The following is a 17,799-nucleotide window of genomic DNA, read 5'->3' on the forward strand; positions in this document are numbered from 1 at the left end:
AACAATTTCCACATTTAAGTGATATTCCATTAATTAATCTAACGCCTGGATAACCCTTCAGTGATTTTGTCACTAAGTTTGCGCTTGATACATTGAATTATTTCAAGCTTGCTGCTATCTATATTACTTGCCTTTGTCTTTGAAACAGTGCTTATAAATAAACCTAATACACACCTTCATCACTTTCTCTGAACTTCATATGCTTGACATAACTCCACACATGGCAATTACCACATGAAATCACATCTAAAACATCTCTGCACAAATTCTATTTCTTCAAAATTAATTGCCTCCATTTTTTTTCTCTTGAGTTTGTTTTCTTTGTGAAGGAACATAAAACCACCAGCTACTTCTGTAGCTATACCTATTGCTTACATTTGTTCTCTACACATGCATAGTCATAAAACATTTTAATAACAGCATGTATGTATGTGTGTGTGTGTGTATATATATATATATATATACAGGGTGTTCGGGATAAATTTGACAGTTTCGTAAGGAAAAAGAAAATCTTCTTTGTATCTATTAAATTTAATGAATTGACAAAAAAACATTACAGGCAGAGTTAATTACAATACTATCAACAAGATTTACTCAAAATAACCACCATTAGCATCGATCACAGCTTCAATTCTGCTTCGGAACCTCGAACAAGCTGATGCTACAGTCTCCCTGGGAAGGGCTGCAAAAACTGTTTTAATTTTATCCATTAACTGGGCTTTTGTATTACTGGAAGTGCGATTGGTGTCTTTTTCAACTGCGCCCCATGCAAAATAATCCATGGGGTTAAGGTCTGGGGAGTTTGGAGGCCAAACATTTGGACTGGTGAAGTCGTAGAAATTTTCAGACAACCATTTTTGACTTTTCCCAGAGGTGTGGCAAGGGGCCGAATCCTGCTGCCATACATACGGCCTACCATTGGCTACCCTTGTTATCCAGGGCTTGACTACAGTTAGCAACTCCACGAACAAAGCCCGAATTCCAATGCCAGGGTTCTTCAACACCTGTTCCTGCAGATTTGCGAGGAATTCTGCTGTACGAACGCAATCAGATCGTCTGCTAGGGATCTTTCTTCTTGCTACATCCTCGTAGTCACCATTGCAAGTCTCTAGTTCATGCCTGATTGTTTTTACTGTATTCAGGGAGCATTGGGCAGCAGTCGTAATATCCTTATTTTGATGGCGGGCACGAATCATCATGATACAAGTTATTCTCTTCCATGATTCAGGTGGGTTCCAGCTATCCATCCTTTCTGACATCTTGTATATGAATGAAGAAGGGTCCAAACTTTTAAATGAAGAGAAGTGTGTGTTAATACATGTAACTTACGGAAAAATATAATTAATTATAAATATGTCAAATTTATCCCGAACACCCTGTATATATATTTTTTAAAAATAGATTTAATGACTTAAAAACCGAGATTACTTATAAAGATTTAATAAGATTAATACAACTAGTTTCGGCTTATAATAGACTTCGTCAGGTATTCTTAAAGGAAGAGAATAGTAATAAACATTGAAGTATCTAAACACTGGAAAATACAAGTAAAAAATCGCTAATAATCGAAAATACAAGTAAAAAACACATAATTGATACATAAAAAACGTATTTTTTCAAGTTGTTCTAACAGGCGTGCCATTGTTTATTGCAAGTATGCATGCAGACTCACGTAAATGCTAATATTGAATAACTGCAGCATGGCTATCTGGGATGTTATAACTCAAATTGTTGTTTAAGTGGACAGGATTCAGAAGGATTTCCCTTGATTCTATAATTTTTCTCTCAAACTCATCATCAGAGCGAAAAATATTTTCTGATCTATCCCAGCAAACGGAGTGGCTTTGTTGATCATCATTAGGATTATTTGAAAAAAGAACATGACTGGATAACGCAGTTGCATGTGATCTTTTGTAAGAGATGTCTCTTTTATGCTCTTCTATACGTTGCTCAACAGATTTGTTAGTTTGTCCAAAATAAGGGATATTGCAATTGCACCATAATTTATACACACCTGGATATTTTAGGTTGTGATGAGGAGGCTTTGGATGGCTGATTAGAGAACGGATTTTTGGAAGTGTGGTGAAGAACGTCTTGATGTTATATTTTTTTAAGGACTTTTGCTAATTTGTTAGAGACTGTGCTAATGTATGGGATGGAGATGCTGCCTTTAAAATTAATAGTTTCTGTGGTGCACTGTCTAGGAGGATCCAGAAGAATTTTCTTAATCGTTTTTTCAGAGTAACCATTTTGTTTAAAGATAAGAGAGAGTTGATTTATTTCTTTTTTGTAGTTCATCTTGTTCATTCAAGAGAGAGCGTGCTCTGTGTCCTAAGGTAGATATAGTTCCAAGTTTTTGTGGTGGAAAATGATGAGAAAGATTATGCAGATATCTATTGGTATGAGTAGGTTTTCTGTATATAGAGATTTTTAATCTTTCAGAGCAACGTGTAAGCATGACATCCAGGAAAGGCAAGGAGTTATTATTTTCTAGATCAGCAGTAAATTTTATATTAGGATGTTGGATGTTAAGATGATTAAGAAAAGCTATGAGAGATGTGTGCCCGTGATTCTGAACAATGAAAATATTATCAACATATCTTTTCCAAACTTTTGGTTTAAATGAGAAGGAAGATATGGCTTTCGTTTCAAAATCTTCAAGGAAGATGTTAGCTAGAACTGGGAACAAAGGATTGCCCATTGCCAGGCCTTGTTTTTGTTGGTAAATGGAGTCCTGATATCTGAAGTAACCAGAATGAATGCAATGTTTTAATAAAGCAAGCATTTTTTTGGATAATTTGTCCTTAATAATGTAAGTACCTCATCTGTAGGAACGTTAGTAAACAAAGATATAATGTCAAAACTTGCTAGAATGTCATTTTCATTGATGGGAATATCTTTTATATGCGAAACAAAATCTGTGGTGTTTTTGATGAAAGATGAAGATTTATTGTAGAAACACTTGCGGTACTTTGCTAGATGCTTTGAAAGTTTATATGTAGGTGAATCAATTCCTTCCACAATTGGGCGAAGAGGGATGTTTTCTTTATGAATTTTGGGAACTCCATAGATGTGTGGGATAAGAGGATGTAGAGAGCGTAAAGAGAGGCAAACATTATGAGGAAGTTCACTCACAGTCTTTAACAAGTTGTTTGTACGGTTTTGTAATTCTCTTGTAGGATCTTCCTGAAGAATTGAATATGTTGAACTATCTCCAAGTAATTGAAGCATTTTGTTGTGGTAATCTTCGAAGTTGAGGATGACCGTGGAATTGCCTTTATCTGCAGGTAAAATAATAATGTTATTGTTCTGTTTTAGATTTTTTAGGGCTTGTCTTTCAGCCAGAGAAATATTATCTGTTGGAGGTTTAGCATTATTTATAATGAAAATCAATTCAATACGAAGAAATTTTGCCAAATGATTAGGAATGAGTGAACTTGCCTTTTCTATTTTTGTAAGGAGAGATTCTTTAGGGATAAATTTTATTGAGGGAATGAAATTGAGACCTTTGCTAAGAATATCCGTTTCCGCATCTTAAAATATGAGAAGATTTGTTCACTACAACTTTTTCAGGATTAATACGGGCTTCGCTATGACTAGATCTGTTTTGTATCCTTTGTAGATTATTAAATTTCCGGATAAGAGTATACTTATTATTGTTTTGTATTCGAGTGGCTTGTGCTTCACTGTTAATGATAAAATCATGTAAGTTATCATTATCCATCATTTCTTCAAGTTTTTGAGCTAAAGATCTTTTAGTGGTGAACAAAAAAGCTAAACAACGTTTTGTGTCTGAAATTCTTTCGCTGAGGAGATCCATCTTAGCTTTACGATAAATTCTTTTAGCACGTTCCGTTGTTATTTTTTTTTGAAAAGAGATGAATTTAGGATAGGAAAAACTAAATGGAACTTACAACGTTTGAGAAATACTAACCTGTTTATTTTCAGGTCTATTTTCTTCAATGTTTTTTTAAAATTCCTTTTTATGTTAATTAGAGATGCCTCGTCGTTTAGGCTATAGATGTGATTATATGCTTCAACTCTGTTGTTGTGATACATTTTTAAAAATAGATTTAATGACTTAAAAACCGAGATTACTTATAAAGATTTAATAAGATTAATACAACTAGTTTTCGGCTTATAAGAATACCTGATGAAGGCTATTATAAGCCGAAACTAGTTGTATTAATCTTATTAAATCTTTATAAGTAATCTCGGTTTTTAAGTCATTAAATCTATTTTTAAAAATGTATCACAACAACCGAGTTGAAGCATATAATCACACACACACACACACACACACACACACACACACACACACACACACACACACACACACACACGTATGTACACACACATACTTTAAAGATGTCTGTTGGACAATATAAAATTTAACTGCTAAATAACTTGTTACTTGACTTGCAATACTTATCAAAAACTGAACACTCTATAAGGAAAAGAACATTCCAATGGGCAAAGTAAACATGTAATTTACTGAATACCACTGATCAAAATGACAATTAACTAGGGCAGTTCTAGAGAAGCAATATGCTATTTTATATAAAGTTGAACTGTCAACAATCAGTAGCAATTTTAGTTAAAATTAATTCAATTTGCATGTACACAGATTCTGATATTTTCTATAGATAAAAGTATTGCTTTGTCCTATCCCTCCTTCTTCCATAATTGATAACTGTACAGATGTATAAACATTTTTGTTTTCCTTGTATTGTTGTTCAGTCATACAAAAACTTGAGTGCAACATACTAATCCTCAAAGTTTTTAGCATATATCAAAATTTCAAATATCAAAAATTGTCAAACACTTTAACAATATAATTTTTTGAATGATAATTTTGGAACAAAAAAATTCATGTTAACATCACCACTTACTTTTACAATAATTTGTTTTGTCACTTTTGATGCAAGCATTTAATTTTTTTATAATCTCTTGAATCTTTTGTTTCTTAATTTGCTTTTCTTCTTCTTTCCGTATTTCAAAAAGGCCTTGATCAAATATTCTTTGCAAGGTTTGTTTACAATCATGATGACTATTACACAACTGATGATAAAAATTTCTTAATGACTTGACAGTTCCGATAGCTTCTACATTTAAATGTAAAGATTTTATGGTATCCAATGAACTATGTTTTACATCTGGCAAAATATCCTGTAAGCATGAAAGTAATTAAAAATATTTCTTTAAAATATTTGTCTTTATTATAAATTGATTTATTGTAAATTGATAAATTGATTCAGAAGCATGCATGTAAATGGTTATTTTGGAATTTACACCATTTCAAAGGGGAAAGAAAAATCTCATTATTTTGCATAACAACATTTTAAATAATTAATCTGTTAACAATAAAAATCTATTAATAAAATCTTTGCAATGACATACACAGAAACTTCACCTAATAAAACTTTTAACAGTTTATTAGTTGAAGTCCTAACAGTTTATCACTAAACATGCAGCAAGGCTTAGATGCTACAGTTATTTGCCTGAGGTTCTGTAGTGCAATTCACAACACCACAGGAACAAAATAAACATATTCATTTATTTAGCTGCTAATATTTTGCTGGATTACTAACCAACATCTTCACAGCACAAATTATTTGTTACAAAGGGGATTGTTAGTGCTTTTGTACAAAAGCACTAACAATCAATTATTAGCAGGAACAATCTTATGTCCACTATAATTTAAAACTGTAGTGAACATTATCTCTTCCATCTAATCCTATGTGATGGGACATCTAAATAAGAAATGCATTTGCTACCAATGGTAGCAAATGCATTTTTTATGTTCTCTGAAGCAGATGTTAATAGATCTTTCTGTTAACCAGTAGTAAGCCAATTCAGAGGCAAAGGACACATCATATATTCCTGGATGTGATAGAGGATAGGTCAATTCTTATGAATGGATAAGGGTTGTTAGTTTGATAGCCATAGCACATAATAAAGGCTCCACACTACATACAAACCATATATCAAAGTTCCCCCCATCCATTCAAAGACCTAACTACATTACTCAATAAGTGTTGTTATTTACTATACACCTACAATATTTAAAAATCAATTTCTTACCACTGAAACTAAGTTATATGGTTTGTCTACATAGAGTTTATCTACATTATTAATGACAAAACATACCCTGATGACCTCAGTTATATGCTACTGCGATGATAACACAGAAGCATTAGGAAGATATAAACAACTATGGAGATATAGACTGGAAGAAAGAAAGACCACATGGCAAGTGTATAAAATGAAATTTATACACTTACTGAGAGAATCCATAACCAAGGTGGAACGCATTGCATCTGGTTAGGGAAAGTGACCATGCAGCTTGACTTGGGAGATTGTAAAACATGAGGAATATTCTGTCAAGAAGGGGTATATGGAACAAGGCAGATTATTATGACAAACTTGGGAGGAAGCTCAAAGCTGTGCCATGGCATAAAACCCTGCTGGAGAAGAATGTTAGTAGTGCATGGGAGATAATTAAGAGGGCATCTAGAGAAAGCAATACAGTCATCCCTCGACTTATGTCCGTGATCCCATAAGGGAATAAATAACATTTTTGGCTATATATAGAGGCCCTGAACCAAAAGTGCATACCCCTTAGCACTGTGGCTATAACCGCTAAGGCCCCAAGTCTCTTCAACATGTTGAAGGGGAAAACAGAACCCGATTATGATACGAATTCAATGCTTCTTCCAGTTGGTTCATGAGATTCAAGCAGAGTTTTGTGCTGCATAATGTGAAAATGTATGGGAATCTGCAAGTTTTAAGAAGGGTGCCAATGAGTTTGTAAAAAAATTGGATAAAATTATTATGGAGAAAAATTATTTGCCATAGCAATTATTTAATATGGATGAGACATCCTCGTTTAAAAAAATGCCAGAGCGGACATTCATCCACAAAAAAGCTGAAATCTATACCTAGTTTCAAAGCTCTTAATGCTCATATTACGATTCTGTTACGGGTAAAGTGGCTGGATATAAACTGAAACCATTTGGGATAGCACAGTGAAATCCATGATTATCGGAGCAATAGGAAGTCGTGGATGACATAATCAACTGTTATGCAAGTGAAATAAAAAGCTATTGTGTGAAAGAAAATGTAGAATTTAAAATTTTATTAATTCTGGATAATGCTCTAGGTCATCCATCTTGTAAGTCTTATAGTGGTGATCTTCCCCAAGTTCAAGGTAATGTTTCTCCTTCCACACACTACTTTATTGATCGAACCGATGGATCAGGGAGTTCTTGCAGTGTTTAAGGCTTATTATCTACGGGCAACTTTTTCACAAGCCATTTCTGCCACTGAAGGAAATGACCAGACTCTCGTGCAATTCTGGAAAATATTCAATATTTATCATGCTATTAAAAATATTGCTGTGGCTTGGGACGAAGTGACCTCTCAATGTATGAGTGGCATATGGAAAAAGAATTAAAAAGGTTTGTGCATGATTTTTGAAGTTTGTAATAGTGGGCCTAGCAAACAATCTGAATCTCGAAGTGAATGATGACGACATAATTCAACTCATAGAAAGTTGCCCTGAAGAGTTGACCAACAAAGAATTGGTCGAACTGGACAACTGTTGCAGAAGAGGAAAAACGAGAAAAGGAAGAAGGAAAAGAGAAACAAGGAGAGGTAGTTAAACAATTCACAGTGAAGGGTCTTGCAGAAATGTTCTCTACAGTTAGCGATGTTCTCAAAATGGTTGAAGACATGGACCCCAATATTGAATGCTACTTATTAGCAGAGACGAAAGTACATGATGCATTTGCTTGCTATGAACAAATTTATGATGAAAAGAAGAGGAATAAGCAAAGCACATTGGAATAGTGGCAGTAACACAGTACAGTTTTATAATAAGGCTTAAAAATTAAAATAACAGTATACTTATATTACAGTTAAGTCCCTAACCCCTATAACTCTGTTGATTTAATGTATCGACTTATGTCCTGCCGGATGGAACAGAACCCGGACATAAGTCGTATTAAATTAAATAATTAAATGATTGTATTAAATTGTATACCTAAGGTAAGGAGTTATAATATCATTAAGCATAAGCTGTAGAAGAAGAAAATGCTGTAAAGGGTATGTAAGAAGAAAGGTTACCAGAAAACTCATGAACAGTACATTGCTCAGGCAAGAAAGATGACCAGCATGGTAAAGAAAGCAAAATCAGTTTATGAGAAGAATCTTACCAAGCAATCAAAGGGTTCTTTTGAGGGTAAAGAGGAGGACAGAGGACAAAATAATTCCTTTGCATAAGAGAATTTCTAAGACTGCAGTAGCAAATTATAGACTAATCAGTATCTCAAGACATGGTAGTAAAAGTACTGGAAAAATTGGTCAAAAAGAGAATTCGAGAATGGGTGACTAAGAATATGATACTATATGAGGGACAAGTGCCAAGCTAAGAACATGCCAAAGAGCAATGGAAAGAAGTATGCTAAACATCGAAAAAGGGATTTTTTTTTCTAGAAATAAGACAGAAAACAAAAGTCACTGACATCATAAGAACAGTAAAATCCTTAAAATGGAAAGGGCAGGACACTTGATAAGAAAACAAGATTACACATTGGTTAAATTTACCACCTACTGGATACCTGGAGAAGGAAAGAGAAATAGAAGTAGACAGAAAACCAGATGAAGAGATGAACTTACTCTAACAGCAGGACCAACCTGGCTGAGAACAACCCAAAATAGAACATGGGGAGGCCTTTGCCCAGCAGTGAGATTTCACAGGCTGCAAACAACTGTACGAGGGACAACATGGCTTTGTGAATGTAAAATTAGATGTAAAAAAGCATGTAAATTTAAATGGTCAATAAGCTGTTAATTTACCAACTTTTTTATAATACGGTAACAGCTGAGTTGGATAAAGGAAATGGCTATATGATGATTCTGCTGGATTTTGCAAAGCCATTTGCAAAAGAATACCACATGGAACTTTGTTATGCAAATCAGAACTAATGGGGGATGGATATGACACTGGTTATGTGGATAAGAGAATGGCAGCTGGACAGATATCAAAAAGTGGTATGTGGAGTGGTGTACAGCAAGGTTCAGTGCTGGGACCACTACTGTTTAATTTGTACATAAATGATATAGGAAATAACCTGAAAGGAAATATGTAACAGTTAATCAAGGTAATGCCAAGAGCTTGCAGGACAATTTAAACAGGCTAGCAGTATAGGCAAAAGATAATCAGTGTCAGTTTAATGTAAGGTTATGCACTTTGGGATAAACAGATTACAAGCTGTGTACCACATTGAAGGAATTGTACTTTAAGAAATAGATGAAGCTAGAGATTTAGAGGGGCAGACAGAAAGTTAAAGCTTAGAGGACATATTACTAAGATTGCTAAAGATGCTCATAAAATTACTTGGCTACTGAAGAACACACTAAGCAAGTAGAGATAAGGAAATTATTCCTCTCTATATAAGGCCTTGATATGTCCACATGTATATAGATTACTGTGATGAAGTCTGGTCTCCTGGTTTCTTGGGAATGAGAAAGCAGTAGAGAAGCTTCAGGGGTGAGCAACAAGATGGTGAGTGGTTTGTGAAATGTTCCCCATGAGAATAGATTGAGGGTGTGTGGATTGCATAAGTTTGTTGACAGGAAGAAAAAAAAAAGTGGGGATATAATAGAAACATTTGAGTTACTATATTTACTTGAATGTAACTCACTTTTTTCTGCAAAATTAAAGTTAAAAAAATCATGGGGCAAGATATGCAGGGATTTTCAGAACACAAAGTTTTTCAGGAAAAAACTAAATTGATGTTTATAATTAAATCCTCAGTATTCATTATAATTTATAACTGTTCATATTATTTATAAAATGAATGCATTTAAATGTTAATTATCCACATTATTTACGCAATTGGCTGCTCACCTTCATCAAACGATATATTTGAATCTTTTAGTGACAATGCGTCTATAATTAAATTATTTCTGGTGAAATCATGTCCCAAGCTCTCAAAATCCAGTTGCACAACAGTAATAATGATGATCTCTTAATCTTAATTCATCCCCACACAATCCAAGATTGAGAAGAAGTCAATGCACTCACTCCCACATTTCCTCTACTGGTTGCTTCCATCTCTATGTATATGATTGGTGAGTTTAAATGTACATTCTCTTCAACTGAACTCCAAAATATCTCAAGCTGCCATAACAACATTCACTTTCTTCTTAAAGTTTTAAACTTCTTTTCATGTGAGAACTATATGCAAAACTTTTAAATTTCTTTCTTCATAAAGTAAAATCAGAGGTGCGAGGTATACATGAGGGCGAGTTATATTCAAGTAGATACAATACTTAAAGGGTTATATAGGATTGACATAGGGGATATGTTTCAGTACTGGGCTAGAGAGGCCAGAACAAGATATCATCCCTGGAAGTTGAATAAATGTGTGGTTAGTAGGGCTGCGAGGACTAGATTTTCTGCTTGGAGAGTTTGTGAATGAGTGGTATGGATTGCCATAGTGAATTGTAGGTGCCTATTAATAGGTTCATGGAGAGGTATGATAGACTGCATGGATAGTTTGGGTCTCCCGTGATGAGTCTTTGGATTCCATGGAGGTGCCTGTACGATAACAATATCAATTGGCAGGCATGTGACCAAAGTTTGCCCTTCACTAAGAAGAATAGACAGTTATTTGATTTCTTTTCCATTGTGAAGTGTATTTTAAAGTGTTGGCATTTTAAATGCACTAAAATGTAACTAATGTGTTTGCATACATTAAATAGTAAATAAATACATTATCTACACAGTTAAGCCAAACCACTGATTTGAGCATAATTGTGTTGAGTGCTTGCTGCACAATGTGTTAGATGTAGAAATTGGCTGGGAGCGGGATAAACTCATAGCTGTTCCATCCAGTTCATATATTTTTTTCTTTCCATGGGAAATAACTAGCACATAAATTTGAATAATTTGGATATATCTGGGGAAAAAAGGAACTTTAAATCAAGGAACTCAATTAACAGCACGTTAGCAAATAGTAGTGAAGTAACATTAAACTAATCATTATGGCTGAGCATTTTTAGAATATGGTTTCTTAATATACAGGTAGTCCCCAGGTTACGAATGAGATGCATTCCTGAGAACATCTTTAAGTCGGATTTGTATGTAACTCGGATTATCCCTGATGAATAGCGCACATATACAGTAATAATAATAATACCCATATACTCTAATAGTTGCAAAAACTATTGTGCTCTTTCTTTTAATTCAAACAAACAGAACATAAAAACAAACTCATACATGTGCGGAAGAAACTAGTTCCCGAATTATTAATTTAATTATTTAATTCAGTGGTTCAAAAACTTTTTTGGTTCATGGCACCCAAAGTCAGAACACTGGCCTACCTAACAGGTGCGTAGTTGGGGGTGGTTATTTCAGTGAAAACATTGGAATATTTTCTGGCGCACAGTTTGGGAACCACTGATTTAATTATCCTTATGAGGAGCCTTGGGAGCCGGTTCGTAAGTATGGAACAGCGTAAGTTGGGTCGTCTGTAACCCAGGGACCTGCTGAATTGACGTTTTTTGTCAAGCATCATGCCTAGGTATTTAACTTCAGGCTGCCAAGTAATCATGACTGCTAATAGGTGTATGTCCTTGTTCCACCTGCGAGTGTTTGCGATTTTTTCAATAATTTCTAAACTTTATTCTTTTGCATGTTAGTAAGATCACAGGCTATAAGTTTATATATGTAGAATAATGTTGTAGACGATTGCACATTTGGTTATCATATTCTGTTTGATTGATTATAACAGTATACCTTTGTCACTTTGGTGATGCCAATATTTTTATTACTGTCTAGCACTTTTAAGGCTTCCAATATTGCTTTTGGAAGGTTTGAATTTGGTTAGGAAATCAGCTATATCCAAACAAATGTCACTGGAATTGAATGATGGTGAGTGATCATTCTTTTAATGATCACTTCATGATCATTAAAAGTAATGATCATGAAGTGATCATTAAAATAAAACTGAACATAAGATAAATAAAATAAAATTTTATTTATCTAATATAAAACTGAACAAAAGAATTACTGATAATTTTCTCTACTGAATGTTCAGGTAATATTTATTTGAGCATACTTGGAGAAGAGGCTAAGAAAAACTGTGGAAGAAAAACTTGATGAACAAGCTGGGGATGTGCAGGCAAAATAGAAATTGTCACAATCAGATACCCACTTTATACAAATTATTATTATTATTATTATTATTAGACACCTCCAGGGAGTCCAAAGACTCATCAAGGGAGAGTGTGCCAACAGCATCGAACGATTGGAACCCTTCCAACTACTAACCGCACTCAAACTTACTTAACTGAGCCATTAGTAGCAGAGGCTCTACCAATCGACCAACCTTTGCCGGCATAGTTGAGAAATCATGAAAGTATAATAAGGATCTGAACCTGTATAATAAGTTTTGTAGATATCGAAAATGCATATGACAAGGTATCAAGAGAAAAGCAGTTCAAATCCTACAGCTATATGGTGTAAATGAAACATTATGCAGAGCAGTACGTATCCTATGCTTAAGCTGTAAATTGGCTTTTCAAACTGAAGAATATAGGAAGATGGGTTAACTTACAATCAAATGTAAAACAACAATGCATGCTATCTCCATTGTTACTCATCATCTAGAAGGATTACATTAGGAAAAAAGATGGCATTAAACCTGATATCAGAACATGATATATTCAACTAAGCTCTTTACTTTATGAAGATGTTATACTCCAAAATAACCTAAAAATAAATGCTGTAACAAGATTGGTAAGAAAATCAATAAAAAGACAAAATCAAACTATGAAAATAGACCAGAAGCAGGAAAACATCAACCACATTCTCAGTTAAGAACTTATCAATAAAATACTTTGGCCATTTAGATACAATTTTTACATATTATTTAGATACATTTCCAATTTAATCTGCCATCTGCAAATTAAATTGGAAATGGATAATAAAATAAACAAAGCCAGTTGAATAAATTTATAAGGACTAAGAGAGAAATAGCTAAAACATTAAACTAGCAATATACACGACAATGTTCAAACAAACTTTAACTTATGGATCTGAAAGTTGGGTTAGAAATAAAGCAGAGTAACTGAAGACTATTTTATACCTCAGATATTGAGGTATAAAAGTTCTGAGAAAAATGAGAAGACTGAATAAATGGCATCAATGGAACACTGGAGGGTTGGTGTTCAGATGGCAGAAAAAAAAACTCAGAGGATGATCAAGTGCATATCAATACAAAAAATATCATCAGAAACTTGAATTAAGAGATGGAAAATTTTTAAAGAATCAAGAAATGGATAAACTTATTATTATTACACAGGCACCCCTATGAAGTCTAAAGACTCATTGCAGAAACCCAATTTATCATACCTCTCCTTGAACCCATTTAACAGACAAAGCACTCACAACTGACTGTAGCATCCCATTTCATTCATTCGCCACTCTCCAAGCAAAAAATGTAGTCTTCACATCCCCTACTAACCACACCTTTATTCAACTTCCAGAGATGAGCTCTTGTTCTGGTCCCTCTACCCAAGTGCTGAAAACATTTCCCCTGCATCTATCCTATAAAATCATTTCAACAATTTAAATGTTTCTATCACATCCCCTCTTTTTCTCCTATCAACCAATTTCTGCAATCCACACACCTTCAATTTATACTCACAGGACATATTCCACAGGCCACTCAGCATCTTAGTGATTTGTGTACGAATCCTCTCCACCACTTCCACATCCCCAAGAAACCCAGGGGACCAGACTTGAGCACAGTAATCCAGATGTATGCATATCAAGGCCTTATAAAAAACAATTACAACGTCCTTATCTCTACATGTTAATGTGTAGCAAACTTAGCAATACGTCCTCTAAACTTTAACTCTCTGTCTACCACCACTCCTAAATCTCTAGCTTCATCTATTTCCTGGAGTACAGTGCCATCAATGTGGTAAACAGCTTGTAATCTATTTATTTCGAAGTGCATAACTTTATATATAAATAAATAAATTTGGGATAAACGATCTCGACATTAAACTTACATCCATTAACTTTTGCCCATACTGACAGCCTATTTCAATCTTCCTGCAAATTCTCCACATCGCCTTGATTAACTATTACTCTACTTAATTTAGCATCATCAGCAAACAACTGAATATTTCCTTTCAGGTTACTTCCTATATCGTTTATGTACAAATCAAACAGCAATGGTCCCAGCACTGAACCTTGTGGCACACCACTAGTCACCTGTTTTTGTCTCTATTCTGCCCCTCCATATCCATCATATGGAGGGGCAGAATAGAGACATAGCCATCCCATTTGTTCTAATTTGCATAAGTGTTCCATGTAGTATTGTGTTAAATGTTTTTGCAAAATCATCATGTAGCCATTTCCTTTATCCAACTCAGCTGTTACTCTATTATAAAAAGTTAGTAAATTACTAAGGCATGACTGACCCTTCACAAAACCATGTTGACTCTCATACAATATCACATTTTTATCTACCCATTCTTGAATTCTCTTTTTTTTTTTTTACCAATTTTTGTAGTACTTTTACACCACACCTGAGATATTGATTGGTCTGTAATTTGCTACTGTAATCTTAGAACCCACTTATGCAAAGGAATAATTTTGACCTCTTTCTACTCCCAGAGCTGAGACTTAAATTAAACAGCTTAGTCAAAGGCATTGCCAGTTCTCTTGCACATTCTTGCAAAACCCTAGCTGATATCCAATCTAACCCCACAGCTGTATTTACACTGAAATTCTGCAATATCCAAAGAACCTCCAACTCACTCACCTCTGTTCCCACATTAGTGTGTCACATATGATAAAGCAGTAATCTCATTAGGACGATATATGATGATTGCAAAGTGGTCACTCAGTAACTCAACTATTTTATCCACTTCTGTCTTGTCGTGACCATCAGCACTCATTAGGTTTAATTTAACAAAGTTATTCTTCCTTTACTTGCCACATAACAAAAGAACTCTCCGGAATTTCCTTTGGCCTATTCAGCTAAATTCTTCTCATAATCTGATTTTGCCTTCCTTCCTTCCTTCCTTGCCTTCAGCCTTCTACTGTTCATAAGTTTGCTGGTCACCTTTCTCTTTATATACCCTCGACAGCATTTTCTTCTTCTGCAGCTCGTGCTTAATGATAATATTCATCCATCTAACTCCTACCTGATTAACCTTCCTTACCCTAGGTTAACTGCTACCTCTAGATGACCCTTAACTATATCCCATGCACAATTAACATCCTACCCTACAGTGTTTTATACCATGATACAGATTTAAGCATATCATAATCACCTGCCTTGTAGTTCCACAAATATCCCTTCTTGACAGAATGTTCCTCATGTTTTCCAATCTCCCAAGTCAAGACCACATGGTCACTTTCACCAATTGGAGGCAATGTCATTACTTGGGTTATGGATAGCTTTTCTGATCCTATGACCAGGTCCAATAATTATCTCTCGGCAGGTGTATAAATTCTGTTTCCCTTCCTGCCATGTGATCTTTCTTCCTTCCAGTCTATATCTCCATAGTTGAAGTCCCCCATAATAATCACTCAACCTGTATTCGTTTGGCGATGCATGTTTTCCAGATCATCTGTGGAACTCCCTGGCCTATAGCAACAACTATATATTTTGTCTTATAGATCTTAATCTTACACCAGATTGCTTCAAATGAACAGCCACCCTCCCACCTGTCTCCTATTCTTTTTGGTTGCAATTCATCTGCTACCATCAGCAGTACTCTTCCTCTGCATCCTATGTTCTCTATCTTCCCTGAAAATACTTCATATTCAATCCCTGTAACTACATCATCTGATGTTAGCCAAGTCTAACTAATGGCCTATAACTTTTCGATGAAGTTGCACTAACCAATGCCAAAAATTGCTCCCTCATGTTCCTGATACTTCTGGCATTAGTATATAGAAACAGCAACATCTCTTTATTCCACCATCCACCTTTACTTTATGAATTGACTACATGAATATCCAACGATGAATCTTAATCAACAAGTGGAACACTTGTTGATTAAGATTTAAATATTTCACATTATAGCTATAGATGCAATCCATTCACCTTATTGACCATTTTATAGAAAGTTAACATATTTATCAAGATCAATTGAAAACTTGGATATCTAACAGTGATAGGTCAAGGCACCGATGATTACATCCTGGCTTTCCAGCAGTGGAAGACAAGCATCTCTGATGTGCATACTTGTCCTGGAGCAGATTTTGGTATGGACCATCAGCTAGTAAGAGCCAAAGTAAGACTATGAAAACTTCCAAGTCAGGCACATCCCACTAGACTGGATGTTACAGTAATTCCTAGTGGATTCATAGAAGAAACATCAACTTAGTTGGATGATTTTTTGGAGACCAATGAGGAGAACTCACCAGAAATGCTTTGGGAAGGAGTGAAGGTGATAATACAGGATACAGACAAGAAGTATTTTGGCCCAATAAGAAGACCAAGAGACCCATTGATATCAGATTCAACATGGGAACTAATCAAAAGAAGGCAGTTGGAAAAACAAAGAAACACAGAAACTGAAGAATATAAGAGATTACATAGAGAAGTCAGAAGAGCCATCAAGCAGGATAAGGAAAAGTTTTATACTAATAAATATGAAGAGATAGAGTTTCAGATGAGGAGACAATTATAAAATAATGTTTTATTTAGTTCGTGACCTAAAGCACAAATTTAAGCCCAATTAACAGAAGAATTGGAAATCAAAAACAGATGGAAAGAATACTGTGAAGAACTGTACAATAGAGTGGATAAATGAAATTTGGAGGCCCTCTCACCAGGAAAATTACGATTTGGAACCTCCTCCACTTAGGCATGAATTTGAAAGAGCAGTTAAGCAGCTTAACAAAGGCCCCCAGATGCAGATGGAATCCCAGATGAGTTAATTAAGGTCACAGCAGATGGAGGGATAAGAGCATTTCATAGATTGGTTACAAGGATATGGGAGACAGGATCACGGACTAGAGACTGGAAGAAGTCCGCTTTCATACCACTACATAAGAATGAAGGCTTGCAAGAACTATACACTATTAGTTTAATATCTCATGTAAACAAAATTTTATTAAAGATCATGCTAAATAGGATTGAGGCCAAAGTTGAGGTAGAGATGCCAAAGGAACAAGCAGGTTTTATGAAAGGTAAGGACAGCAGAGATCAGATCCTTTGCCTTAGACAGATCAGAGAAAAATATAAAGAATTTAGACTACCTGTGGAACTGTATTTCTTAGACTACTCTAAAGCTTTTGACCGTGTTCAGCATGTGAAACTGTGAGAAGTAATGAAAAGAATGGGTTTTCCACAACACATTATCAGATTCATAGCCAACTTGCACAGGGAGCAAGAAGAAATGGTAAGAACAGGTGCTGGATTAACTGACTGGCTTCAGGTTGGAAAAGGAGTTTGGCAAAGATGTTGACTTTCTCCTCACTTGTTTATTATATATGCAGAGGACAAAGGATATATACTAAATATACTGATGATACTGTACTTCTCTGTAATGACAAGGAAGAACTAGGACAAATTCTTGATAAAGTTAACAAGATCAGTAATAACAGAGGATTTCAACTCAATCCTAGCAAAACAAAGATTATGGTTCTCAAAGGAAATACAAACAAGAAAGCTGTTGAGAAACAAGTATACCTTAATGGAGAAAGAACTGAGGAAGTCAGCAAGTTTGAGTATCTGGGATCCATTATTAATGGGAAGA

The 17,799-nt window shown here is 34.9% G+C and overlaps 1 protein-coding gene across 1 annotated transcript in view; it reads right to left on the reverse strand.

Annotated features, from left to right (window-relative positions):
- Positions 1–17,799, reverse strand: part of LOC150101696 (uncharacterized) — a 208,981-nt gene that overhangs the window by 30,569 nt on the left and 160,613 nt on the right. The window contains exon 12 of the mRNA XM_090400154.1: positions 4,893–5,169. Coding sequence (XP_090256280.1) covers positions 4,893–5,169 — 277 coding nt within the window. The remainder of the gene's footprint in view (positions 1–4,892; positions 5,170–17,799) is intronic.

The sequence above is a fragment of the Typopeltis vanoorti genome, chromosome 11 (genome assembly GCF_054136105.1).
Source record: "Typopeltis vanoorti isolate ZY-2024b chromosome 11, IOZ_Tvanoo_1.0, whole genome shotgun sequence".
Classification (NCBI taxonomy): domain Eukaryota; kingdom Metazoa; phylum Arthropoda; class Arachnida; order Uropygi; family Thelyphonidae; genus Typopeltis; species Typopeltis vanoorti.